This window comes from Hippoglossus hippoglossus, chromosome 24, assembly GCF_009819705.1.
Source record: "Hippoglossus hippoglossus isolate fHipHip1 chromosome 24, fHipHip1.pri, whole genome shotgun sequence".
Classification (NCBI taxonomy): Eukaryota; Metazoa; Chordata; class Actinopteri; order Pleuronectiformes; family Pleuronectidae; genus Hippoglossus; species Hippoglossus hippoglossus.
This window is the reverse complement of record NC_047174.1, coordinates 17,272,173-17,299,486: the sequence shown is the minus strand read 5'-3', so window position 1 is coordinate 17,299,486 and position 27,314 is coordinate 17,272,173. Positions and strand designations below refer to the sequence as shown.

General features: G+C 40.0%; 3 protein-coding genes and 1 non-coding gene across 6 annotated transcripts in view; 1 reads left to right on the top strand and 3 right to left on the bottom strand.

The window, feature by feature from the left end:
- The window catches only part of mep1a.1 (meprin A, alpha (PABA peptide hydrolase), tandem duplicate 1), a 30,600-nt gene extending 21,317 nt beyond the window's left edge, over nt 1-9,283 (bottom strand). For 2 of the 3 annotated variants that reach the window (XR_004613217.1, XM_034579345.1), the window contains exons 1-11: nt 7,339-7,891; nt 7,225-7,249; nt 7,072-7,116; nt 6,902-6,942; nt 3,795-3,870; nt 3,346-3,463; nt 2,418-2,593; nt 2,011-2,232; nt 1,762-1,908; nt 1,427-1,642; nt 613-1,077 (exon numbers count right to left, since the gene is read on the bottom strand). Coding sequence is in view for 2 of the 3 variants with exons in the window: in XM_034579345.1 (XP_034435236.1) it covers nt 613-1,077; nt 1,427-1,642; nt 1,762-1,908; nt 2,011-2,232; nt 2,418-2,593; nt 3,346-3,463; nt 3,795-3,870; nt 6,902-6,942; nt 7,072-7,116; nt 7,225-7,249; nt 7,339-7,491 (1,684 nt within the window). In the remaining variant the exon portion in view is untranslated. Of the gene's footprint in view, nt 1-612; nt 1,078-1,426; nt 1,643-1,761; nt 1,909-2,010; nt 2,233-2,417; nt 2,594-3,345; nt 3,464-3,794; nt 3,871-6,901; nt 6,943-7,071; nt 7,117-7,224; nt 7,250-7,338; nt 7,892-7,990; nt 8,067-9,152 lie in introns of those variants that run through there. The other variant, XM_034579346.1, reaches the window with a different exon arrangement.
- A 1,311-nt stretch (nt 9,284-10,594) lies between these two features.
- Nucleotides 10,595-10,676, top strand: trnas-gcu. Its single transcript has one exon. It is a non-coding gene; the product is annotated as a tRNA-Ser (tRNA).
- Nucleotides 10,677-11,253: 577 nt separating this feature from the next.
- LOC117758450 (protein FAM177A1) lies at nt 11,254-17,244 on the bottom strand. Its single transcript, XM_034580151.1, has 5 exons — nt 13,967-17,244; nt 13,577-13,735; nt 12,364-12,418; nt 12,154-12,248; nt 11,254-11,607 (listed from the first exon to the last, which is right to left on the bottom strand). The coding sequence occupies exons 1-5, from the start codon at nt 13,988-13,990 to the stop codon at nt 11,401-11,403; spliced, it is 540 nt and encodes a 179-aa protein (XP_034436042.1). The 5' UTR covers nt 13,991-17,244; the 3' UTR covers nt 11,254-11,400.
- Nucleotides 17,245-19,752: 2,508 nt separating this feature from the next.
- On the bottom strand, nt 19,753-27,204 carry brox (BRO1 domain and CAAX motif containing). Its single transcript, XM_034580227.1, has 13 exons — nt 27,094-27,204; nt 26,481-26,582; nt 26,086-26,192; nt 24,553-24,649; nt 23,384-23,479; nt 23,189-23,261; nt 22,900-23,005; nt 22,123-22,212; nt 21,861-21,946; nt 21,680-21,761; nt 21,182-21,332; nt 20,682-20,841; nt 19,753-20,578 (listed from the first exon to the last, which is right to left on the bottom strand). Exons 2-13 carry the CDS (start codon nt 26,579-26,581, stop codon nt 20,495-20,497), a joined length of 1,233 nt encoding a protein of 410 aa, XP_034436118.1. The 5' UTR covers nt 26,582; nt 27,094-27,204; the 3' UTR covers nt 19,753-20,494.
- Nucleotides 27,205-27,314: the final 110 nt, after the last annotated feature.

The window sequence follows — 27,314 nt, the reverse complement described above, 5'->3', positions numbered from 1 at the left end:
CAGGAACTCTCCCAGGGGGACCAAGAACAGTTTGATGAACCTGAGGAACCAGGGTCTAAATTGGGTTTGGTAGGACTGTATAAATGTTAAGTCATTTTCAGGGAGGACTCACTGAATGGTGGTAATCTGTTACCAAGGTGTGTTTGCAGTATTTTACCATAAATAACAACCTGCTAATCTGGAAAATCTGGAAAAGTATCAAGTCATTTTCAAGCAATATATTTATGATCTAATTGTCTAATCTTATAGGAACAAATGGGCTCAGGGCTGACAGCTTCAAGCAGGCTTTTGAAATTATATATATATATATATATATATATATATATATATATATATATATATATATAGCCTTCTAGCTGTGATGTGAGTAACCCCCAAATGTTGACATTTTTAAATGCATCTCTTTTTTTCCCTTTACCTCATGCTTTGAAAGTACTTTTAGCACATTTACTTTTATAGCAGAAATCAATAAGTAAGGTTTTGCTGTCTAATTGCAGTTTCCTAAAGCTGTGACACGCACCACCCCACAAGCAAGTGTAGAACTATTACTGTACTTCCTGTTCATGTGTAAAATATTGTGGCAGTACAGGACACCAGATAGGGAGAACTTACTCCTCCTCATGTCAGTAGTGAGGCTGCGAGCAGAGGACATCCTCATCTTAATGTCAGGGTCTTGGTCCATCACCACCAAGGTGGCCTGTCTGTTTATGGCTGGCCACTGCATCACCGCATCATTATCCCCGCTGGCCAGGTGGAAGTACAGCCCAGCGTAGTTCCCTGTGTAATCAGTGTAACTGGACAGAGGAATGATGCGCACACCGTAACCATAGCCTTCAGGGCTGTAGAAGCGAGGGCTGTCGATTACTGTGTTGGTGTCAGCCGTCTCCATGATTTGTGAGAAGTTCTGGATTCTCCACACGGCATTGGGGCAGCGGGTTTCCGTCAGGCTTATGTCGTCGATGTAGATGCCACCGGAGGACGCTGAGGGGTCACCACGAACGGCCTGGAAGGCATAACGGAATTTCTCACCTACCTCCAGAGGGACGTGGGCGATCTTCCACGTGTGGTCAGAATCCGCTGGGTAACAGGGACAAGGTCAAGATGGCAAATCTTACTATTTGTGGTAATATTCATGTATAAAGTTATAGGGTGGTTAGGTTGTTAAATTATGTTGAACATTTGTCTCTATCCTTTACTGTATTTACTGTAAAAGAACAGCTTGACAGTTATGGAAAATAACTTTTCACCTTCTTGCCAAGAGGTAGAGAAGATTTACACCACTCTCATAATTGTCCCTTTACTTTACCATCTACAGCCAGTGGGTGGATAGCTTAACTTAGGAAAAGAAAGCTAACCAGGCTCTATCCACTGATGGATATGTAAGGTCATGCCAGAAAAATATAATAATGTAAAAATCATCAAATACCATTAAAAGTGTGTATTTTCTTCATTCTTCGAACGGTGCCCGTGCCATCGTTCACCTTGACCCAGATCACCAGCCTGTCCTTTGGACTTCCAGTCATCTTGTAGAAGAACTGCAGACACTGGAGCTTCCTCTTGGGATAGAGGATTCTGGATTCCAGCAGGGCAGACTCCTCAGGCGCCCCACTCATTGTGCTGAAGTGCATGAAATACCCACTATCTATAAGATCAGACAAAATGAATGCGTCAATTCAATTTTACTCACTTCTTTCGTGTTGTCTGAGCTGCCAATAAACAGAGTTTGAGATTTTAAAAAGAAATATTATGCAGATTTCTGACCTCTGCATTTTCCCAGGAGTGTGTGATCCTCTGCCCCGACTGTGCTCTTGGTATGAACCCAGTCTGCATCATCAGAGGAGGCCTGGATCATCCCACAGATGCTGGCATACTCAAATGCACACTGGTCCAGCAGGGTTAGAGGACCAGCTGGGGAGGAGGAGGGTAGAGGACATGTATACTTACTTTTAAAGTTTTGTCCACCTTACAGAAACTAAGAAAATCACATCAGAAATTCCCTTTGTAACATACAGCAGTTGTACATCCTGTTGAGCCTGAGAGTGTCCATCTTGCTGAAGTCGAGGTACTGGCCTATGATGTTGTAGAACTCTGGGATTTTGGTGGTGATGGTGGGAATGGAGTCGTTCTTATTGAAGGAGAAGGGCCTGTAGTGCATGATGGACTCATAGTCATATGCTGTGTTTTGATCAGTTATGAAGTCATCATTGTATTTGTTGAAGTTGTGTTCAAGTCCTGCAGGAAATTTCAAGTCACACAAAATGTCATAATAAAGAATGAAAACTGCAAATTGTTGTAATTCATTCCTATTTATATGTCTAAATAATGAATTTAACGTGCTTAGTTTTACCAACATTGGTTTAATAGAATATGAATTATAGAAGAAATAGAATAAAGACCATGACAAAATTTAACCATACCTGGTAGAACCTGATTCAGCCAGATGTCGATATAGTCGTCCCTGTCTCCGCGGGACTGTTCATGGTAGAATCCCAGAGCATGGAGAAGCTCATGTTCTATCACGGCTTTGTGGTCACAGCCTGAGCCCAAAGATAGAATCTGACCAGTCTGCTGGTCACCAACGCTGGAGAAACATCTGTGACAAACCAAATGAATTGAGCAGAGGCCAAGTTATCCTGACTTTAAATTATCCTGAGTATAGATCCCCTACTTCCCATGATTAAAATTAAAATTTTAAATTCAATGAAACAAGTCTGAAAAGCAATTATTCTGTCGAAGCTTTTGAAGTCATAAAGCCCAGGCAAAACCATGGTGACATCCTCGGGGGGGGGGGGTTGTCTCAGACTTAACAAAACTTCTATAGAGCCACAGGAGACATTACACAACTGATTTCCAGTAGTACAGAGTAGTACTTCTTGTAGTCTAAAAGACATGAAGGTAACCTAATACAATGTTTATTTAACAAACCATCCAGCAAAAACAAACTGTTTCTTATTTCAGTCCCCTTTGGTTTTACTTGTTTTAGATGTACATCTTGACATGGTCAGTAGCTCATAGCTGCTAATATTAGCTATAATGTTATATGTTGTAATAATGTAATATTGCTGAATAACAGACATTGCTGAATCAGTTTGGTGACTTTATCTTTTCAATTTGTAATTTCAGTGGCTCAGCATTTCTAGCCCATGAATATCAGTTCTAGCTGTGCCCACAAAGTTTATTATCTCACTTTAACTGTGGCCACTACTTTCAATTCTAGCTCAGGCAAAGCTTTGCACACAGGGGTGAATTTAAATCAACTCCAGTCAAGTCGCTTGAGCTTGAACACCTGAGTAAAGATGAATTCAGTGGACGGAGTTGACAAAAGTGAGAAAGTCAGAGCCATACCCCCCTCTCTTTTCAAACTTGATAAAGGTCTTCTCTCCTTCGTAAGGCTTGAAGTCAATGCACGACTTGAGCCGATACATTTCAAAGGCCTGGTGGACGCAGCCCTTGGCGTTCAGATCTGAGGAGGGAGAGAAACAGGGAAGTGTGAGTCTGCCATACTATTTGTACAGATTTATTGACAAATTATAATTTATCCACAGACCACACATACACAGGTAGATGGGAGATGGGAATATAAACCCCTATACAGACTTTATCTATCCCTTCTATCCCTTTTCTGCCTGATACTATAACTTGTCACTGGCCCTATCTGCTGCCTCAGCAATGGGGCAGCTACAGTACTGTAACTCTACAGACCATTTGTATACAAAACAGACATTATCATTTAAAAATGCAGCATTCGTTATAAGGTAAATATAAGTACAACTAAAATTTGAAAAAAGACTCACCTAAGTCATCACCCAGAATGTAAGGGATTGGAAATTTCCATCTGTATTTTTTGTCAATCAGGGCATTTCTTCCTTCCTGCAGCATAAACAAGGTGTTTAAATATATATTATGACAATAAACTTAATGGAGGCTAATAAAATAATTGTAAAAACACACGGCCTCTCAGATGCCATGTTTGTTATCTGATATTGCATTGTAATTACTCAAGAGCCAAAGGACCAACTGTCCCAACAGCCAATCATGTGATCACATACACCAGATGTCACTAACAGGCGGACCGCGGTCCGGGTCCGGACCCAGAAGCCGTCCCGTACGGACCCGGACCTACAGCCAATACAGAAGGTTATGATTTAAAACCTGACGGGGCGCTTCTATTTGTAACCGGCGCAGCCTTTGTAGTCTTTACGGTAGTGGTTTAGCGGATGAGGAAACGCACAGACCAATTGCATGCGAGTTAAGCCATCCCACGTGATACCACTCAGCCAATCAAGTCTGTGCATTCCAGGCGGTAAACATTGCGACTCTACAGTGCAGACAGATGAGAGAGTTAGAGGCAAGTTACACATGAAAAGACGGTAGAAAGAAAAAGACAGATAGAGATACAGGTAGAGAAAACAAAGGGAGAGAAACAGAGTGAGCCGGAGAAAGGGAGAGAAACAGAGGAGTGAGACAGAGAAAGGGAGAGAAACGGAGTGAGACGGAGAAAGGGAGAGAAACGGAGTGAGACGGAGAAAGGGAGAGAAACAGAGGAGTGAGACGGAGAAAGGGAGAGAAACGGAGTGAGACGGAGAAAGGGAGAGAAACAGAGGAGTGAGACGGAGAAAGTTGAGAAACAGGAGTGAGACGGAGAAAGTTGAGAAACGGAAGAGTGAGACGGAGAAAGGGAGAGAAACAGGAGTGAGACGGAGAAAGGGAGAGAAACAGGAGTGAGACGGAGAAAGTTGAGAAACGGAAGAGTGAGACGGGGAAAGTTGAGAAACAGAGGCGTGAGACGGAGAAAGGGAGAGAAACAGAGGAGTGAGACGGAGAAAGGGAGAGAAACAGAGGAGTGAGCTGGAGAAAGGGAGAGAAACAGAAGTGAGACGGAGAAAGGGAGAGAAACAGGAGTGAGACGGAGAAAGTTGAGAAACGGAAGAGTGAGACGGAGAAAGGGAGAGAAACAGGAGTGAGACGGAGAAAGGGAGAGAAACAGGAGTGAGACGGAGAAAGTTGAGAAACGGAAGAGTGAGACGGGGAAAGTTGAGAAACAGAGGCGTGAGACGGAGAAAGGGAGAGAAACAGAGGAGTGAGACGGAGAAAGGGAGAGAAACAGAGGAGTGAGCTGGAGAAAGGGAGAGAAACAGAAGTGAGACGGAGAAAGGGAGAGAAACAGGAGTGAGACGGAGAAAGTTGAGAAACGGAAGAGTGAGACGGGGAAAGTTGAGAAACAGAGGAGTGAGACGGAGAAAGGGAGAGAAACAGAGGAGTGAGCTGGAGAAAGGGAGAGAAACAGAAGTGAGACGGAGAAAGGGAGAGAAACAGGAGTGAGAGGGAGAAAGTTGAGAAACGGAAGAGTGAGACGGGGAAAGGTGAGAAACAGAGGAGTGAGACGGAGAAAGGGAGAGAAACAGAGGAGTGAGCTGGAGAAAGGGAGAGAAACAGAAGTGAGACGGAGAAAGTTGAGAAACAGAGGAGTGAGACGGAGAAAGGGAGAGAAACAGGGGAGTGAGACGGAGAAAGGGAGAGAAACAGAGGAGTGAGCTGGAGAAAGGGAGAGAAACAGGAGTGAGAGGGAGAAAGTTGAGAAACGGAAGAGTGAGACGGAGAAAGGGAGAGAAACAGGGGAGTGAGACGGAGAAAGGGAGAGAAAAAGAGGAGTGAGCTGGAGAAAGGGAGAGAAACAGAAGTGAGACAAAGAAAGTTGAGAAACAGGAGTGAGACGGAGAAAGTTGAGAAACAGAGGAGTGAGACGGAGAAAGTTGAGAAACAGGAGTGAGACGGAGAAAGTTGAGAAACAGGAGTGAGACGGAGAAAGGGAGAGAAACAGGAGTGAGACGGAGAAAGTTGAGAAACGGAAGAGTGAGACGGGGAAAGTTGAGAAACAGAGGCGTGAGACGGAGAAAGGGAGAGAAACAGGGGAGTGAGACGGAGAAAGGGAGAGAAACAGAGGAGTGAGCTGGAGAAAGGGAGAGAAATAGAAGTGAGACGGAGAAAGGGAGAGAAACAGGAGTGAGACGGAGAAAGTTGAGAAACGGAAGAGTGAGACGGGGAAAGTTGAGAAACAGAGGAGTGAGACGGAGAAAGGGAGAGAAACAGAGGAGTGAGCTGGAGAAAGGGAGAGAAACAGAAGTGAGACGGAGAAAGGGAGAGAAACAGGAGTGAGAGGGAGAAAGTTGAGAAACGGAAGAGTGAGACGGGGAAAGGTGAGAAACAGAGGAGTGAGACGGAGAAAGGGAGAGAAACAGGGGAGTGAGACGGAGAAAGGGAGAGAAACAGGAGTGAGACGGAGAAAGGGAGAGAAACAGACGAACAAAGTGGGGGAGTGGGATATAAGAGGGGAAGAAAGTGATTCTAAAACTGTTCAATTGTTAAGATGTGTTGAGATTTATTATCTGTATAATTGGTTGAGACTTTTGAGTCAAGATGTGAAACAGAAAAAGGGAAATTCAAGCTTTTGCTCCCTTTATTTTATTTTTCTGAAGTTAAGCCCTTTATTTGAACATGCACAATTTTCACATTTTATTTATTTTCTCTTATTTTGAAATGCAGCCCTACTTTTATTTAGTTAATGAGAGAACATTATACATATCTGCAATCATACATATATGTTCAGTTCTATGTTACGTGACAATAAATATTGTCAAAAAGTTTTTGAATCGTACTGAATTCATTTGATTTGACAGTCAGGTATTTAGTACATGCAGATGTTGATACAACTACTAGGCTACTTAAATATATATCACACTAAATAGTTAGACATTATGATCTTCCGGACCTTTGCTTCAAGAAATTGGAGCAAATTGGAGAAAATTTTCTCCAATTTTCTCCAACTGGACCTCAAGGAATGATGAGCAGTAATCAGCAATTCTCTTAAATCATTTTAAAATTAGGAAAATATTCAACTCACTGGAAGTAAAATGTCGCCTTCAAAGAGGTTAGCATCTGAACCTACAGCACAGGCACAAAAGACACCAATAAATACACAGTATGTTTTCACATATTATTCCTGTAAACTCAGGGTCTTTACTGATGTACGGATTATGGTCCTTAGAACAACTGTGATGTGCTGTTGCTCACCCAGGTTTAAGATGGGGTTCTCATCCTCACCATTCTCATATACCTCTGTAAATACAAACACAGACATGGTTCAGTCTTCTCATGTTACTCTGAACAACTTTTTACTGTTCAACAACTTTTATGTCTTGTATTAAATATCATTAATGTACGTACCATGTACCTTAGGGGAAACTGGTATCTGCAAAAAAATAATAATAAAGTGCAAGTTATAACTAAATTAACAACAACATCACACTCACTATCAATAATTGATGAATAAAAACTTACAGTATATGAGGTGGCCAGAGCCACCAGTCCGAACCATAACAGCACTCTGTCCACCATCCTGCTGAATGTCACAAGCAGATGTTGCTGCTTTGGTTTAAATGTGCTCCTTGACAAGGAATATGACCGTTGGACCCTAAATTTTATGTCAGTCATAAAGAGTAACCGAGGGACTTTGACTCCAAATTGTGACTGAGTGAAGGATGTTAGTACACGTGCACCTGCACTATATTTTTACACTACATCTGCATCTGTTATCGGCTTATAACTGATTCTGCTGAGACATCAGATAAAAACCGTTGATTAATAAATTGTGCTCCAAACGTTTGTGCAAGCTCACTTCTAATGTTACAGTCTGTGGGGGGTTATGAGCTCTTTTTGCTGCACATATCTCTTTAAACAGCATTCACTCCTGTTAAAAATAGTAAACACTGAAAACAATGTCGTTGACAACTATGACGTTGAGAATTTGCACTGATGGCAATTATTGTGACATTTTATACATGCATGCTTAAGCTACAACCCTGAAACTGTTGGACACTTTTTGTCATTCTGCCCAAATAATATTTTTTATGAGCAAGTGACAAGTGCTATAATGAAGATTTTGTCAATTTTCCCTTTAATGTTCTCAACATTTCTGGAGAAAAATCTCCTGAACTTAAAGAGTGCACTGGCATGATCAGTCCAGTCCAGGTGTTGTGCAGGTGAGCACCCAGGTACTGATAAGAAGTGTTGGGACCTTGTATTTGTGAACTACAGTTCGGCCTACATGTATAGTCAAAAGCCTAAAGCCGCATGTCCTTTGTTCTGGAGAAAACCAGAGCCTCCAGAACTCCGTCTCCCAGGGTGCGGCAACGTCACACAGAGGTGTGAAAACCGACCGGGGACACAAGTTTCAACTACTATTGGTCACTCTGGGCCCCATGACCTGTGAGGTCACCAAGCCAATATACGGCTAGTTCTCCCTCTCTTCACACTCTTTCCATGCACCTCTCCGAGAGGAGCACACTGCTCTTCTTCGATTCCTCTTTCAACTCAACTCAACTCTCAGAAAGGAGGTCACCTCTCTTTCTGCTCAACTTCAAATGGAGGAGAGGTGCAGCTCGTAGCTCACCTTACCAAGGAAACCCCCTCCCAATCCAAGCTCTACCAACCTTCAAGCAGCGACGCAAGAGCCTGCCTGAGAACTTCGAACAGCAACTGAGCTGCACCACACAGCAGAACCACAAAGACAGGAGCCGCAAACCAGCAAGACGACTTCACTTTTTCAACCTTTTTGATGTGCTGTTATCTTTGGAGTGGCCAGCCGCCATTTTGGAAGCACGCTGACTCACACAGACACACACACGCATACTCACATACACATCTTTATATATTAAGTACACCGTTAGTAATTTGTGTTTTTATACTTTATTATCTTCATAATAAATGTTTTTCTTCCACAAATGTTTTTTCATTAATGTTGCATAAGTGAATTTTGCCAACCTCTACACTGTCAAGAACTCTATATCCTTCAACTTAGCTAACTATCTATATGGTAATTTTGGTTATAGTTATTCATTTAATTGTTAATCAGAGTTCCAAATTTGTAGTTAGTACTTTTATGAGACTTAATCAATAAATTGGCTATCTTTTCCCTTCCTTTGAAGGGTGGTGCCCCGAAGTAACTTTAATCAATTAAAGTTATTATTTAATATTAATATGTTTAATATTAATATTCAATATTTTATTTTGATAACCAAATTTATTGAATGCCGAAAGGCACACCATTTTATGGTATCACGTTTAATGCATTATTGCACAACAGAAGTCACTGTCTCAATATCCAATCCCTGGATGTTCATTGGTGTCAGGGGGGAGTGTCTGCCCCTGCAGAAATATACCACCAGTTCTTCAGTTTTCCCCGCATTGATCTGGAGGCAGTTCCACTGGCACCAGTCCACAAAGTCCTGCGTCAGTCCTCTGAATTCCAGGGGCGGCTGGCCAATAGATGATGATAGTGATACATTTAGTCAATTAATAATAATCGACATTATTATATTTAAAATTGATAAAATTCTGCAAATTCTTAAGACATTTTGTCCTGCCTGCTGCGTCTGAATATCATAGTCCAATCAGCTGCAGCGTCAAGCCGTGTTTAATAGAGCACTGGGCGATTTCAGCCTGATTGAAAATCGCACACAACGCTCTCATAGACTTTCATTGTAAGATGTTTCTTTTCACACTGCAGGCAATGCAATGGAATCTCTATGGCTTCCGGGGCTCGCACTAACGGGTTTTCGTCATATGTAAGCCGTTGCACTTGCACCTTGGTGGTCCAATCACATCGGCCTATGATCTTGTCACTGTCACATTCAAGATCAACATAGCTAACGAGAGGAGCAACTCGTCTCGCTTAAAGACATACCGCTCGTCTTCGTAGTAATCAGTGTAAATTGGCATTTGATGCATTAATGAGTTGCATTTTTACTGTTATAGTTTGTCAAGGTGGAGCTCACTCATCTATATACTGTTAGTAGTTTATTCTATAACAATGCGTCGTATTTAACTGATTTCTTATCAGTTTCTTTACAAAATCTGAATCTGAAAATTAACTAGTAATTTAGGTTATCAAATGAAGTAAAAAGTACAACATTTCCTCTGAGATGTATTGCAGTAGAAGTATAATGTAGCATGAAATGGAAATTATCAGGTAAAGTACAAGTACCTAAAATTTTTACTGAAGTACAGTACTTGTAACTGTCAACAAATACTGTAAAACATGTAGCCTAAAGAACAATCCTTGTCTTATGTTGCCATCTTGTGGATACTTTGTCATCTGCACTGCAAAGTAGTAAGTAGTTTTTAATGCAAATGTACGTGATGCAATGAAACAATGCTGACTTGAGTTTATTAAACAGGTGACCTTAGAGATTTGTCAGGAGCCGCATCTTTACCTTAAACACTAAAAACGTCATTAATCCAGCTGCAGGTGGCGTGAGGGGGTTTTCAGGTTTTCACAACCCACGGATCACATGACCGCAGTCAGCTGACAACTTTCACATGCTAAGATTAGCTCATCTTGTTAGCACATTAGCGTCGCTCGCTAGCTATGGCCGTTCCTCTCAAAGACATGAAGTGTAACATAAGACCAGCTGTTTGCAATATGTCGGCCAAATGTAGCTAAACGCGAGTCACTGAACACCACACCGTTAATTATTAATTATAATGTTCTGTCTTAACATATAAACACGCAGCGATTTAGCATTGGGTCCATGTCGACGAGGTGGCCGAGTGGTTAAGGCGATGGACTGCTAATCCATTGTGCTCTGCACGCGTGGGTTCGAATCCCATCCTCGTCGGATTTATTTACAATTTTTTTTACACTTATTATATTTTATATTGAAGATGTTTTACTATGATCATGTATTTTCTGTATATTTTACACTTTAAAGATCACATTTTATATTGAAGATATGATACTATGACCATGTATTTTCTGTCTCTGCACCAAAGCTGTGGAACAGTCAACCGTTCACGATGAGCTTCTCCTCCGTCTACATATTTAAGACCAGACTCTCATTTTCTCTGGGGTTTTTGAGCTTAAGTTAATTTGATCCACAACATTGTATTTTTATTTGATTTAATCCCTGTTTTATTTTATGCTGGTCTATATTTTATTCTTTTCTTGTATTTCACAGTGTGTCTCCATTTATTTTACAGCACTTTGGTTGGTTGTTTTTAAATGTGCTATATAAATAAACTTTAATTGACCAGGCTGTGTTTTTGTGGATGTTATTGTGGGGAAATTTAAGACTTCAAATATAAATTCCAGTAATTTCTCTACGACACACCAGCAGTTTATATAGTTTATATATTCATGAAAGAGAACTAAATTCATCTTGGGAATAATTATTATTTTACACTGATAGTCACACACTGACATCTTCACTGTGTCAGTGTTTTTATCCTTCACGTTATCTTGTAACATTACCATACTATACAAAGAGTCCCACCATACTTTCTCTGTCATCACTGTTTGCACATCAAATCATAACTCTCACTGTTTCTTTGTTTCTTTTTCTTTTATTTCAAATAATCCTCATTTGCCTGATAGCTTCTGTTGTGGTATCCATCTTTGCTGCTCATGTGTTTCTCATCATGGCTCCCCTGGAGATCAGCCGGCCTACTTATGTGTCCTGTAGCTCCGTATTGACTCCCATCCATTTGAGAGAAGCGAGTCATCTCTCCTTGTCCCTGCTTGAGGCCGCCGGAGGCCTGGCTGCTCGGTTCCTGAGCGAGACCGAGGAAACAGAGTCAAACACGAGGAACAAACCACTCATGTTCCTACAAATGAACTGTTAACTGCAGTTTCAGCACGTTCTCAGCCCGGACACGTCACACTTTTATATCACAAAAAGTCTCTGCATATACCTGTCATTAGAGCTTGGCTAATATTGATTATGGAATTTTGGTAGCTGATGTGTATTATTATTATAATTTTTAGTAGTAGTAGTAGTAGTAAATTGACAATAATGATAATAATAATAAAGTTGTGGTTAATGTTGCTGAAATAATTTCCCACACCGATATCAGCATAAATACACACACAATGATTCCTAAGATGTCGTTATCAAACCCATATGATAAAGATATGAAATATAATTGAGGCTTGATTTTTTTTCCAGCTTAACTATAAACTTTATTATAAAAAATATGGAAATAAAAATAAATAACTAATACAACCAAAAATATATAGAACTTGAAATTCATAAATGCACATGTTTTTTTTACTTAAGTTTTCATATCTGCAAACATACGTTTTGAATTTGACTTTACCTTGTGATCATGCTGATATTGATCTATAAGAGACTGGTATTTGGGTGCATTCAGTCCAAGTGCACTGGCTAGTCTCTCTCCAAGGAAATCACAAGCTAATGTTGGACATAAAAATATATTGAAACTCAATGGGATTTTCATACAGAACTAAAATCAGCCGCAGTGTTTATTCAGTCCACTTTGAATAAGTTTAATTGTGATGTTACATACCATGCAGTGAAATCCTCCCAACTAGAATGGCCACATTCTTGAATGAGAACCAATTCTGACATAGAGGAGACAGAAAAAAAAAACTCTGATGTTCAGAATGATGCTTAACAAGCAATACAAATATTCTCCTTTGGGCTACGTCCACACTAACATGTTTTAGTTTGAAAACAGGTCACTGATGCTTCGCCTGGGAATCACACTACTCTGTAGTTTCCACGCCTCTGTAACAGAGAACTTTAAAAACATCTTTTAGTGTAGTTTTAGTTTCCAGGGTTGGGTTTTAGCATGGACGAGCAGAAACTGTGACATTTTGGACACAGTGACATAGACACCCACATTCTCTTCCTGATTGCGAGGACAAGTGTTGCCAGCGCTTATTGTCAGTAACAGTTCCACCACGTCGTCTGTCCAAAATAAGAAATCCCTGCTCTTACTTTTCACCATGTCAACTTCTGGTTAGTAGCATTTCTGCAACCAAAACTGGGCTCAGACTGCAGGAATTTGGGGAAGTCTGATTTATCAAAAATGGTGATTATGCTGTCCAAGCAGAAGCAATGAGAGAGACATTTTGAATTGAAGCTACTGTGCAATAACTGGACAGCTGAGTTGAGGAGAGGCTTGTCGATATAACAGCATTAAAGTGATATCACCTCACTTCACCCATTAAAATAGGCCTCCTTGACCTATTTTCTTATCCAGACCGATTTCCTCTGCGTTGGTTTTATATCACGATATATGTATAAGGAATATTTCTGACAGAGCAAGTTGTTGCACTACGCCACGCTACATCTCCATCCTGTTTGTTTTATTTGCACCTTTTTCCTCATGAGATCACTTCAGACAGGGGAACTCAGGTGGTGCATCATAATCATAATCATTTCCTGTAGTGTGTGATATATTTAAATCGTGTAGTGTGATCTTGAGGTGCATTTAAGATTAGCAAGAAGGATTTCTGCAAAGATTCTCCTGTAGTGTTTGATGTAACCAAATTTCAAACTTTAAAAACAGTAGTATTCTAAGGCCATCTTAAAGCTAGGGTTGGTAATCCTGGAAAAGGATTGGAACAAATTAAATTATTGTGTTTTTTACAGTCCTGTGAGGGCCAGACACCAGCTGTCTTTCTTTTTTTTTTTTTACGACTTTATTTATTGATGGTTCTTGGGACTTTTTGAGAATTATATTTAACAGGACGTAGCTTGGAACCGTCTCTCACCCTGTCCGTGGGTTCTCTGAACGGAGGGCTGTTTGAGGGCTGCTCCTCTTCCTCAACACTGTCTTGTACCTCCATGGTTTCACCGCTGGTGAAGTGGATGATCATCTTCTGTTTGCTCTGGGTTGAACCGGCAAACTCTGTTTCCTGGGTGGCTATAACCTGAAAGATCGGACAGGTCTAAACTTATACCTGTTATGTTTGTTATCTTTATGTACAGCATGTTGTCATTATATATTCTACTACTGACTAGAGCATCTAAGAGTGAAGATTCACCTGTGGCTGGTCACAAACAGCTCCTGAAAGCCAACACTTACACCTCTGTTACAGTGTCACTGAACACAGCCTAAGCTAACATATCTGTTTGTCTTGCTCCATTGTTACAACACTTACTTCCTGCTGGAGGCTGTTGTTCATTCTTCCGAAATTATAATTCTTTCTCTAGCGCTCCGCTGCAGATGTGTTGACTTTGTTTTTCTACTCCTGTAGAAAAACACACTACAGGATACAGGATTCGCCGTGAAACCTGAGAAGCCAAATACAACAGTGCAAACCTTATCACAGAGCTGCCACTGTAATGCAATCAGTTTCATTCTTGTCCTAAAGGGGCTGGACTTATAGTAGTCAGTGTGTAGAATGTCAAGGCTTATTGCCAATTTGATTATATATGAACCTTAACGTTTCCAGGATATTTGTCCCTTAATTGACCTGAAAATCACTTCAATCATTTGTTACACACAGCTTAATATCTGACATATATTTACATTTATCTGCATCTTGCAGCACTTGATCGAATATCAAAGTGAAATACTGGATTAAAGGAAACCCCATTTAATGGATGTTTCCTTCAAACTCAAACACATTTGGTGCCATGTAACCTTTAGAGGAATTTAAGATTTATTTAAACCGTAAACCTTTATATACACTAAATGTTCTTGTAGTTGGATAGACATGAAGGCAAATTGGTTAAGAAGAACTGGCATGTTAAAATATAACACTGTATTGAGAGGATTGGGAAAAATATTGAACTTAAAAGTAAATTAGAAAATCAGGACGTGACAATGTTTTTAACAGTGGCAATATTGCTTAGCAGAAACATATAACCTCAGTGGGGTGTGTATGTTTTATTGGATATAAGTGGTAAGGTAGACTATTAGGTTTGGTAAATACACTGGTATGGATCTGAGCCGGCCCTTCCTATGAGCCAACTAGGCAGCTGCTAAGAGCTCTGCAGCCACCAGGGGGCCCCCAAAGTCATCATTCACTGAATTAGAGTTGCTAATGATGTAATCATTAGTGGTGTGATAGGGCCACTAATGAGGATCACCATGTAGGTTTGATCCAAAACTGCAAAAAATGACATTACTACGTATGTAACGCAGCCTCCCTAAGTGACTGAACTATTTCCAGGTTTGACGGTGAAAAAAAGTAATGTGAATTCATGTAAATATATTGAAATATATCGAGCGACAAAATGTTTGTTTTTTAAATTAAGCACTTTTAAAAAGTTGTTGACATGTGTTGGTCCCACCTGTCACTAAGGTCTCATGGTGAAAATTGAACACAAACTACATTGCATGTGACTACAGGACAAAAATGTATTAAATGTTTGTTTAAAGAAATCAATCATATGTATGATTTAATTATAAAGATTTAGACAGTGCTTTAAACTTATCCTGTATTTTGCTGAGGGCCCCAAGATGTAGAGATGGTCTGGATGTGATCAAACAACATAAGCTCCTTGTTACACATGTGTAAGATCCTCATCTGATGATGCCATCACTGGGGCTGTTTATTTCAGGAGTGACTAAGCTTCTCCTGAGTGTTTCTACAAACTCAGTTGTTCTTGCCCCTGACTAATCTGACCATTGTTAACTCTGTGGAGCTCATTCTGCATAACAACAGACAGGATAATGCTCAAGTGTATCTTAAACTGACACAACTCAATAAAGTGTTGTCGTATACAAACAGCAGACACAGACAAATGTGGTTCAATGAATGAATTAATACCATCTGGAATATATTTTACATGAAAGACACCATTAGAGGGCTACAGGAGTATTACACTGTAATGATGATTCCACACATTCTTTGTTAATAAACAGCTCTGATCAGATTTATGCTTCCCAGTTAAACCCACTGATCCAAGTTTATCAAACCAACATTTCCATTCAAACCAAACCAGACCACAAGGAGAAACGGGTCTTAACCGATAGACATCCCTGCACAACTTATGACAATGTGCAATGGGGAAATTTAGTGAGAATCTCGTCTGCTTTTTAAACAGCAGTCTAGCTCATGTAAGTTAATATACAAGTAGGGACAAGGAGGAGTATGTGTGGGCTGTATATTATAATTTATACAAGTTTTTAGCAGTTGATTATCTTGTTTCATCAGATGCGGCCGCATTAATTGGAAGAGTTTTTGAAAGCAGCTCCTGTACTGCTCCTGAACTAGCACAGAAAATAATCTTAGACACTGATGTCCATGTGATCCTCAAGCTCCGGTGTGTTGACCATTAAGGCCCGGTCACACATATGCGATTATATCAGTGGCAAACCTTCGCCTCAATCTGTGCAAGTGAGGAGGCGAATGCATTCACTTCCTGTGGCGGGGCAAATCCCAGAGTGACTGTGTGAAACTCAACTCTGGTGAACTCTGACCCGCAATACTCTATTCGGATTTGCATATGTGTGACCGAGCCCATACGATGGTTTGACCTTTGCCCTAAAATGAAAAACATTAACAGCACTCAGCAGATGCACATACTCTGTTTAGGGTTACAGGAGTTAGCGTTGTATACATCAGTGACTATTCTGATGTATCCACTGAAACAATGAATATCATTCAACCAAAATCAATCACAATAAACATGATTCAAATTACACAGAACTGTATACTGTCGTTAAGTGTGTTATGTTGTCAACTAAACTATCATTACATAACAATAGAAATAAATTAAATACCTAAAGGGGATAATTTCCCTGACAGGACACCATTACTAATGATTCAAATATATGTGGTAATGAATCTTCTTTAAATCAAAAGTCAAAGTAGAAAACTGCTATGGAATCTAATGTACAAAAAAATAACTACAGTACATACGTCATGTGATCTATATTAAAAGTTGTGATTGTAAACTGCTACAGCTAAACAAAGCAATAGCACATGCAGTGTTGTTAATTTTGTCTCGGTGTAGGTTCTGAATAGAATGTATTCTAGTCATCTGAAAAGTAGTTTAGTTTACAGGGTGGTTGTGTGAATGCAAATCCTACATTTACTCTTTACAGATTGTTTCATCATAGTCTATGTAGTGTTAAAGATTTCATTTTAAATGCTTTGGATCTATATTCAATATATAACCATTTATTACGTTTAATAGACCGATGTGCCTTTTTTAAATTGTCTATCACCAGGCCAGAGCAATAAAGCGGTTGAGAGTTTAACACCCAGACACTTATAAGAGGAATCAGTGAACAGGTTAATGCAGCCAAAGGCACCATTCATATAACTGCATTGCCCATAAGGCTTTTTTATCAGTATAAATATCCTAATTTAAAAAAAATCTTTCAAAAGTCATCCCTAACCAGAGCCTAAAAGATCTGTCCATTTGTTTGTGTTTCAGGTTTACTTCATAGAAATTCAGTTTGCACTGGGGCTGCGAGCAGCACTGTGTGGGCCAGAGCACTTGTGATCTCGGGCCCTGATGCAGCCGCAGGGAGGGCGAACAGGGACCATGCGAAATGGCTCCGTGTTGCGTGTTTTTTTTCGCATCGCTGGAAGGATAAACACTTCCTGCGTATGTCCTGTGGCACTGGACCACGCCCACTAATCACGCATTACAGTCCACGCCATCAAGTGAAGACCAATTGTTGAACATTTTATGTAAATCAAATTAATGTTGTAAAACGAGGCTTACCTCCTTTTGGTAAATAAGTGGTGATATCACTCTCACTGCGTACAGACTAATAAATCTGTTCAGGGCAAAAACACTTGTTTCTCGTCAGATCGTATAAAACGTTTCCTTTAGCAACAGTCTAAGACATCAAAGGAATCTATGACCACTGACACTGTGACATCAAAGCAAACTGCCAACAAGGAATTATTTGCCCTAATGAATCCTTTGAAGTGTTTGATTATATAAAGCCTGGGTGGAGTTAAATAGTAAGTCACAAACAAGTGTTATTCTTTCAGCTTAACCCTTTGATATACAACAAAGTGACCCAGCTCTGTTTTTATTTTCTATATCTTTGCAGTGAATGAATTTCATCATTCGGTATTTCAGGTATTCCACAATTAACTTGGATTGGAGAAAAATGTAAATAAGGATTTGTGATGATCAAAAGATCACCACAAATCTTTATTTTAATCCTTATTTAAATGTTTCCTTTGTTACTTTTTCAATGAAAATTTTTTTATAAATACCCTAATAATGCACAACATGGGTCAAAAATGACCCGTATTCACTTCCTGTGTTATTTCATCCATGAGTGTTTCTTTGCTATGTTTGAAATAAATGTATTTTATCATTAAATATTCTAAGTATTCATTAAATATCTTGTTTTTGATTACCGCCAATCACTATTTTCCTTTCTTACTTTATGAACAAAAGTACATTTTGTATTTCTACATCACTTTTAAACACATGGGTCAAAAATGACCCATACAGTATGTTTCCTTTACGGAACACCTACCATTCATTTCACACAGCTGCTTTTGCCCATCTGATGCTTGTAAGTCTTATTTTTCTTTCTCACTAATCATTACTAGTGAAAAAGGGAAATATGTACAATACTAACTAGCGGTTAGCTAGCTAGCTTCTTTTCTGGCTACCAAACCATAGCTAGATTCACAAAATAAAACTCAAAATATAACAGTATATACTTATATATACTTATACTCTATAGACTGATTCATATGCATTTAAAAATATGCTTTTGATTCTCTTTATCCAGATTGTTAGTATGGCTAGTCGCTATCATTTTAGACTCACGGTTTAATGGTCATAAAGAGGCTGCATGAAGAACAGGATGGGGAAAATGAGGAGGCAATTCTTAGTCTTGATTCCGAGTCTGAAATCTCTGATGCTGAGGACCTAGACTATGTTCTACAGGATCAAGCTGGAGTTGTGGGTGTGTCTTGGAATCCAGCTCTCCTAAATGAAGAAGGCTGCTTTGATGACATCTTCTATGTCATCAAAGCAGCCTTCTCCTAAATGAAGCTTTCTTCTATATATAAGCTATGAAAGAATATGGCAAAGAAACAACCAGCCATTCATGAATAACACAGGAAATGAATATGGGTCATCTTTGACCCATGTTGTGCATTAGAAGGGGTTTGCATAGCTTGTGTATCAAAGGGTTAAGATATTCTGTGTAATCATCTGAACAACTAAACTCAACATTGCAGTTAATCAAGGAAAAGACCATAATTGCACACGAGATGAGTGACCTACAGCTGATCAATTTTCCGCTGTACCTTGCAGAACCGAGGGCAAAGGAGAATGAAGAGAAGAGCAGACAAGAACTGCAGAGGGTGAAAGAAATGTTCATCATGTACGATGACTATCAGGAGCCCAGTGGGGAAGTGGCGAAAGTAAAAAATTAGAAAAAGGTGGCAAATCAAAATCTGGAGCTCTTTGAATTGCTGGTACAGGAGAAGAGTTTCAGTGCTGACCTCAATATCCAGCTCTGCGGAACAAAGAAGACTCTGCTGAGTTTACAGACGGACTGGAGAAAACTTCAGGAGCGATACAATGAGGTCAAAGCAAGGCTGACGGCTGTTTTGACGGCTTGAACATACTCGAAGCTGTTCAGGCCGGGACACTGATCATGTGACAGAATGTTGGTGCTGATTGGATCATACAAAGTGGAGTTATGACAACATCGTCTCCTTTGGCGAAGGATCAACCTTCGCCGCAGCTCAATGTTTACACAGTTTGAGGAAATCTCACAATTCTTGCCATGGTCTCATGTCTGAGCTCATTTGAGCTGTATATTGTAAAGCAGCCAGGAGCAGAGCATCAAAGTATAAAACATGTCACTTCCTGTCCCCAGCAGGTGGCGCTGTGACGATGAGTCAATATTGACATATGGATCTGTTCAGGGCGGGACTGTGATTGGGTGAAAGAGGTTTGGGGCAGATTGGACAATGCACAGAGGAGTTATAATAAATCCTTCTTTTTTGGCAATCATCAAACTTTGACGCCAAGCCATGGTCACACCGTGTGACGTAAACTTCAATGTTTAATAACTTTCATCTCCTAAGAGTTGAAATGACACTCACTGAATTTAAAGTTGATCTGATGAAAGCTCTAGGATGAGTTTGTTAAAATACACATGTAAAACGGCCAAAATGACCACAAAATCAAAGATGGCCGACTTCCTGTTGCATGAATCAAATTGGTGCCAGTGACTTTTTTTCCGTCCGGTCATGATACACGTGTGTACCAAATTTCGTGATGATTGGTTAAACCAGACGGAATTGCTGCGTTTTAGGGGGCGCGGTTGAGCCATTTGGCCACGCCCATTTAGATTACTCCAGAATACATACATTGTCATCATGCCTGACGCCCGCAAAGTTTCGTGAGTTTTTGAGTATGTTTAAGCCGTCAAAAATGCGACTCATTTTCCTGAACAATCAAACGAAAGCAATGGGGCCTTCGCACTGTCGGTGCTCGGGCCCTAATTAAACTCCAAACACGTGAGCTATGATGTTTAGCTGGCTCTGGTTTAAATACAACAACAACGGCAGTCATACCCAAATACAATACACATGTCTTAGCATAAATGTAAAACGTCATGGATTAATTAAAAAATACATTTCCTATGGATGTATACTTGGAAGGAAATATAGATGCCATCAGTACAGTCGATGGAGGTGAAGCATGATGCTGTAAATGAGGGGGGGTGTGTGGGGGGTTTAGGAGACGACACAGCCTGTGTCCGTCTGAGGCTTCAAATCTGGCTCCTTCACTGGTTTCACCTCCTCCTCCTTGGGTTTTGCCTAAAGTTAGAATAAAAACAACAGAGCTCAGAATCATACCCCTGTTGGCTTTTTGTAGGAGGCTTTTTGATTTGGAGATTGTGTGTGCTGCCAGCGGCAGTACCTTTCCATTTTTGGCTCCTTTAGTCAGGTCGAAGGTGGCGTAAACCTCAGGAGTGCACAGCTCGCTGAGAGGCGGCAGCTCAAATGTGACCGGCTCAGCCAGGCCGTAACTCGCCTTCAGCTCCAGCAGGGGGGCCTCAGCTGGGACCTTATGGAAGTATCTGAGGGAATATGTTCAAATTAGAGGTATTAAAGTTATGATCATTTCAAACTCTGTCGGTTTAGGTTTGAGTGGTGCACTATTTACCAGCCAAATGTGATATAAACAGGAATAACTAAGCAGCTGCTTAAACTGCAAAGAGATACTATTGGCAACTGTTACTTAACTATGGACAGTGTGATTAGAAGATACTCATCAGTAATGGCTTTCTGATAAGTTAATATACTTTAATAAACAAAATAAATCATGTGACTGTCTCAGTAACACTCTTTTGGGGATGGTAATATGCATTGTATGCATGTATTGTGTATTGTGTATCGTGTCCACCCTGACAGACTCACATAAATCCATTTTCCCTCTGGCACTTCTCCAGTGTGTTTTTAATGAGGCCGCCCAGTTTGAGGAAGAACAGTTGCTCTGATGGTTTGGCTGTGGTGCCCGGGCCTTTGGTGTGACGATACTCTTTACACAGCGCCTCAGCACGGGAGTAACCTAAACAGAGACATCCTTGTGTTAATACAAAAACAAATGTTTGGCAATTTTGGCAGGAGAGGTGAACAAAAACCCACATTCCCTATATTAGAATCAGAGTCAAAATGGGGTTTATTGCCAAGTAGGTTTACACATACATGGAATTTGCTGTAAACCTACTTGGCAATAAACCTGATTCTGATGTAGTGAATGTGTGTTTTTGCTCACCTCCACTGCGAACGAGCAAGCATGATGACATGTGCCCAAAAATACAGCAGCAACACAGGAAACACACACAGGAAGCACCTGTGTCATGACTTACTGCGTGTGCAACTAGTCGATTACACGTCAGCTCAATACAAACGTACACTTTTCTGCTTCCTGGAGAGATCTTATGGCCTCACCACACTTGTCACTTGCCAGCAGTGTCTGGCCATGATAGCAGTATGCCTGCAAACACAATGAAAGACAGGTAAATATAAGTTTAAAGACATGTTGGTAGTTTGGTTTTAAAATCCACAGGGAACATCAGGATATGCATGAACTCACATAAGCCATGTAAAAGTGCCACTTCAGCTGAAAATACTTCCTCCACTTGCTGCTGCACTCTGGCTCCAATGTGTTCAGTGTGTGGTCTACAAAAAGGAAAATTGACCTTTAATACCCTGGTCTAGGTAACTAACCAGGTACAGATTTCATATTATATATGAACAAACATTGCGTAAAGTAGGAAAAACAATTGTCAACATTTTAATAGTTGCTGTACTGTGTTGATTTGTGTTTTCTAAACCAGATGCAGAAAAATACTGACCGGCTTTTTGATAGAAGTTTGCTGTTTCAAATGCCAGCGCTGCGATGAGAGTGGCGTTGTGCTTCAGTTCAATCGCCCTGGCAATTGTCACTGTTGGAAAAAAGTGACTACATGATAAAGGAACTCAAATATAATGAACAAAATGGAAAATAACATGAATATTATAATAGATAATTGTTATATTCATAGGTCCCATTTCTTCATATCTGCTGTCACCAGACTTTGAGCTTGGTCTGGGAAGACCCCTCCATCAAATTTTCTATAAACATACGACTTGATCTGAAACCCTTTCTCATGTTGTCAGTATATCTATTGATTTATTAAGTTAAGGAAAAGGTGTTTCTAAATAACACATTACACTGGCAGAGTTAAGAATAATTATAATTGTTATTTTTGTTCTTTCGCCTCCTATTATTTCAGCTTATGATACAATGGAAAAGACAACTTTATTAGGATCTACTAAACATTCACAAACAAACTTTGACAAACAAATGCAAGTCATATTCGATGCAAATTATACAGAAATTAGATGCAGATATCACAACGGTCATGTCAGAGCTAAAATACACCTCTTGAGTCAAGTCATGTGCAGCTAAGACAAGAAAAGTTAAGACAATAAAGCCTTTTTATTTTTTAGACATCCTTAAAAATGTCAACAGAATTTTAGATTAAAACTTCCAACAGAAAATAATTTCTCTGTCTGTTCATGGAGAAATGAGTTCATGTTTATAAACATTCGTAGTGACAAGTGCAGTGCTGTAAATGTAGCTACTGTACCTTCTTGTGCTTCTGCTTGGCACTGGATGATGTATGCATCCATCACTCGGGGCTCCAGGTCTCTGCCCTTTTCAGCCGGGGTGATGAGGCGAGGGATGTGAACCTCCTGCAGGAAACGTGCCAGATAATGAGTTATTTAAAAAAACGCACGCACGCACCCCCAAATCTTTTTAATATATGAATGTATTATTAACCAATGCAATCATTTGCTTTTGCTTTGTAGTTGAGGAAGTGTATTAGTCTGACTGCCATAATTTAGGCTGAAGACTTGTGTGTCGATGAGACTCACCTTGAGGTTTTTGAACATTCCAGCAGAAACCTTCAAGCTCCGGTGAACGTCTTTTGCCTCAGGCTCTGTTATGCTATAAGATAGACACAACCACGACAGTAAAAATGTATAGTATGGGAATCTTTGATTTGTTATTTAGTATATGACTGATTTCACAAAAATGAATGCACGAATATAAAGAAAATGACCACATACTTTTCTTTGCCTGCTAGTCGTGAGGCAAACTTGGTGTACCAGACGGCTACATTGAAGGCCATGGAGACCATTTCAAACACTGCATCCTGCTGGGCACTGGGAGGAGAGAAACCAGAGACAGTGGGTTACGTATATAGGCTCTGCTCAGACCTGGCATTAACATCCGCCCTGAAAGATCCGATCACTAGTGTTCAGCATTAAGTTCACCTGTTCACACCTGGCATGAAAATGTGTCCTGAATGTGTCCACTTTGAGCACTTGTGATCGAAACTCACCTCCACGCTCTATATGCAAATAAACATGTACTTCATTTGTGTTTTTGCAAAGACCAAATTAGGTTGTTTTTACCAAGTTACCCATTATGTTGTTTAACCTTCCTCCAAGAAAGATAGCGAGTGGAGTCAGGAGTGACTGAATGAATGCAGAGCTCTACTAAGAAGAAAGACTTTACCAATTTAAGAAAAGTGTCAATTATTATGTGGTGAGTGGTGCTGATACTATGGCAGTGGCCTCGAACACATCAACGTATGCAAGCGCAAAATAGGTCTGATTCATTGTGAAACTGTAGCGGTTCAGAGACGTCAGCTGAATTGGTGGTCCATCATATGTTGATCAGGACGTATGTGCTCACAGCAAAAAGAATGTAGCCACATGCATCCCAGATGACCTCCAAACTGGGTCGCATTGGGTGCATTCAGTGTTGCACTTAACCTAGGTCTGTGTCCACTCACACCTGTACAGCCTGAATACAACTGCTCTGCTGTATAATCTACTTTTATGTGTCTTTCAGTTTTGTCAACACAACGTCAGAGGTAATAATTAAATTACACAATTTAGCTCTGACGTAATAGTTGAGGGTGGTTTTGTGCTGAGCTGCATTACTATGAGTCTATATTATTAAGATCACACACACACTGTGTGTGTGTGTGTGTGTGTGTGTGTGTGTGTGTGTGTGTGTGTGTGAGAGATGGTCAATTCTGCCCAAAATTATTCATTTTACAATTCCTTTACCTTCCAGCACCCACTGTTGACAGATATTAACACTATTTTTAGAACAATCCTAACTAGCTCTTGTCAAGTACATCACGCCATCCTTCAGATGTGAAAAAGAAGGTGAGTCCCTCCACCTACTACAAGACTGGTTGTACGAGTTTCTCTTATTGTTCTACCTTGGTGTGTTTCCTTGTAAGGTGTCAGTCCACTTGAAGTTCTGGATGAACCTCATCTTGTTCTCCTGTGTAGTTCCATCCAAGGATAAGATGAAGCCTATTGTGTGTTAAACGGATGTTTAAAAACAGAGAAGCAGCTGGTTAGGTGCAAAGCGACATAAAAAAAATGACAAGACAAAGAGAAACACATTTTAATGTATATAAGCTGTTAAAAGACATGAAGTGTGCTGGTCTCATAAATGTTCAAAATGCAAACTCTTTTTTCAAACACTTTTTTAGTCAACAAGATGGAAAGACCATGCTCATTAAGTGTGAGGAATGGGAAGAAGCAATTATTGGTATATTTAGGTAATATTCAGATTTCTTAGAAGTAGGAAAAACATTCTATGACAATTTAACATCCAGTGTTGTATATATCTGTTAGTTCTTTATGGAGACAATGCAATGTTTTTATTGAGTGAAATATATAAACTTAACTCCTGTACAGTTCCATCATACAGTGCTGGGTGTCTCGGAGATCATTTTACAAACATTTATTTAAATGTCATCTGTCAAACTTGGATTTGCCACTAGAATTAAGATACAGTTCTGTTGGTTTGAACAGTAGTTTTAACTGAGCAGCCTGAGCTCATACTGACTGACCCACTGCATTATCATTGCTGAAATTTCACATGGTTCATTGATATTTACTACAAAATGTAACCTGCAACTGGTGCTTTCTACACTACACGCAGCTGACCAGTGCTGGTAGGAAAGTAGGGGTACCCTGCACACACCTGAATATGAATACACAGACATCACCGTTAAGCAGCGCAACAATGGTTCTGAGAATATGATTCATTTTTATTTAAATTTGAAGTTTTCAATGATAAAATAACTTTAATTTACAATTTTTTTGATTATATCCAAACATGTAACAACATTTTAATGTCTCTGTAAAGGGATCCGCCAGTTGTCATTGAGATTGAAAGCTTTTGCGTGCCACAGTGTCCCTCACACAAAACTATTGTGTATGTGCAATTGATATCATCTGTTGACATCTACTCAATGCTTGTTATAATCTGTCATTTTGAGGGAAGTGTTGAGTTTCTCATTTATAGGTTTAACTCACTGTGGTGTGTGAATTAACCTGAATATGCAGCACTATAATACTGTATAGCATTAGTTTGTAAAGAGATAAGGCAGGATTCATCTCCTCTCTATTCCTCCTCCTGTCTCCTCTCAGTAAAATCTTATTCTTCAACATTCGTTACTACTGGCTATAATCTGGGCCTGTGAAACATTTTAAGTTTCAAACTCCCCAAGTAAATCAACACACTAACAAGGTCACCATGAAAAATCGGATTTATACTGACTATTTATTTTTCTTCCTCTACCATTGCACATAAATAACAGTCCAGCTTTACACGCTCACAGGCTGGTACAGAACAGCACAGCTGCTGACAAAACTCCTAAGATAAAACACTGATGTAAATTAAACCCAAGCAGGACAGGTGGAGGAGAGGAGATTCATTTTCTGCAGTGTAAACAAACCTTGTAAGAGGGAGAAGTATGCATCCGTGGCGTTTTTCATGATCTCTGGGTTGCAGGTGACATCAGTGAACATCTCCAGCAGTCTCGCCCTGGTTGTCCTCAGGTCACTGAACGTATCACAAAATAAAAGCAGCCATCAACTGATGTCCAACATCTATCATAATCATTACAGCATTCATACAGATTGTATCCAACAAGGCTATTATACCCAATTAGTTAAAGAAACCCAATTGATCCCAGGACTGTGACAGTAGCATCACACTGATGGTCATTAGATCATCATGAGGACAGGTAAGAGGACCACACAAAAGGTATATCTGTATATGATCTATTTCATAGTCAAAGTCCATTGTAATAATACCCTTGATAGTTTATTAAGTGGAGATAAGACATACTTGCATATCTTATTGGCAGAGGGGCTCCCTGCCACACCATAAAAATTAAAGGACACCGGCGCTGTTGCCTTCAGTGGGTTTCTGTGAAACCAATGTGCCATCCTGTGGAAGAGGACACACAAAGAGGGTGAAACATACAGCATGACAGGCACTTAATGAAGCACTTCCATTTCTGGAGTTAACACACTTATGGTAAAGTAGAATCGACCTTCTCCTGAATAGCCAGTACATGTTGGTGAGGCATTTATAGAATGAGCATCATTAACTAGCTAGCTAATGTGTAATCATGGCTAACATCAGGTTATCGACACGGTCGCGGCACCTCCTCGCCCGCGGCCGTGTTGACTCACTAACAGGACAAAGTGTGTGAAATCTTGACACAAAGCCTCGGACATTACTTCAGACTGCCATGAATGTTGTTTTGGATTATTTGTGTTTCTCTCTTTTGAAGACAAAGTACATTACGTAAGCTACGCTACGGATAGCTAACGGCTAACACTGGCTACATCCACAAATGTAAACATGATTCGCTGAAGCGACGAGACAACTGACTTATTAATTCAACAGCTAAATAAAAGGACTTCACGTGTTTGAATGCGGATTTATCTTGTACCTGTTGTTGCGTCGTTGGAGATGTTTGATAGTCCTGATGGAAAGTGTGACACTGATAACTTACTTCCGGAAATAAACACGGAGCAGAAGTCGGCCAATGAAAGCAGGCGCGTCAATCACGTGACGTGTACCCGGAAGAACCTCAGAGTTCCCATCAGCTTCTCTTTTCTTTCAGGGCTCAGCTGCTCAAAGAGATTTTAACTTGTCATAATATTTTTTATT

Excerpts from the sequence above, each read along its gene's own strand:
- LOC117758450 (XM_034580151.1), bottom strand. The coding sequence starts at position 13,990 with ATGAACAACAGCCTCCAGCAGGAA. Across the intron at positions 12,419-13,576 it reads TCAGAGAACCCACGGACAGG|AATTGGTTCTCATTCAAGAA; the intron begins GTGAGAGACGGT and ends CCTCTATGTCAG. Across the intron at positions 11,608-12,153 it reads AATATCAGCATGATCACAAG|GAACCGAGCAGCCAGGCCTC; the intron begins GTAAAGTCAAAT and ends GGTCTCGCTCAG.
- brox (XM_034580227.1), bottom strand. The coding sequence starts at position 26,581 with ATGGCACATTGGTTTCACAGAAACCCACTGAAGGCAACAGCGCCGGTG. Across the intron at positions 22,213-22,899 it reads CCAAGCAGAAGCACAAGAAG|TGACAATTGCCAGGGCGATT; the intron begins GTACAGTAGCTA and ends TTTTTCCAACAG. Across the intron at positions 21,762-21,860 it reads GGCACTTTTACATGGCTTAT|GCATACTGCTATCATGGCCA; the intron begins GTGAGTTCATGC and ends TTGTGTTTGCAG.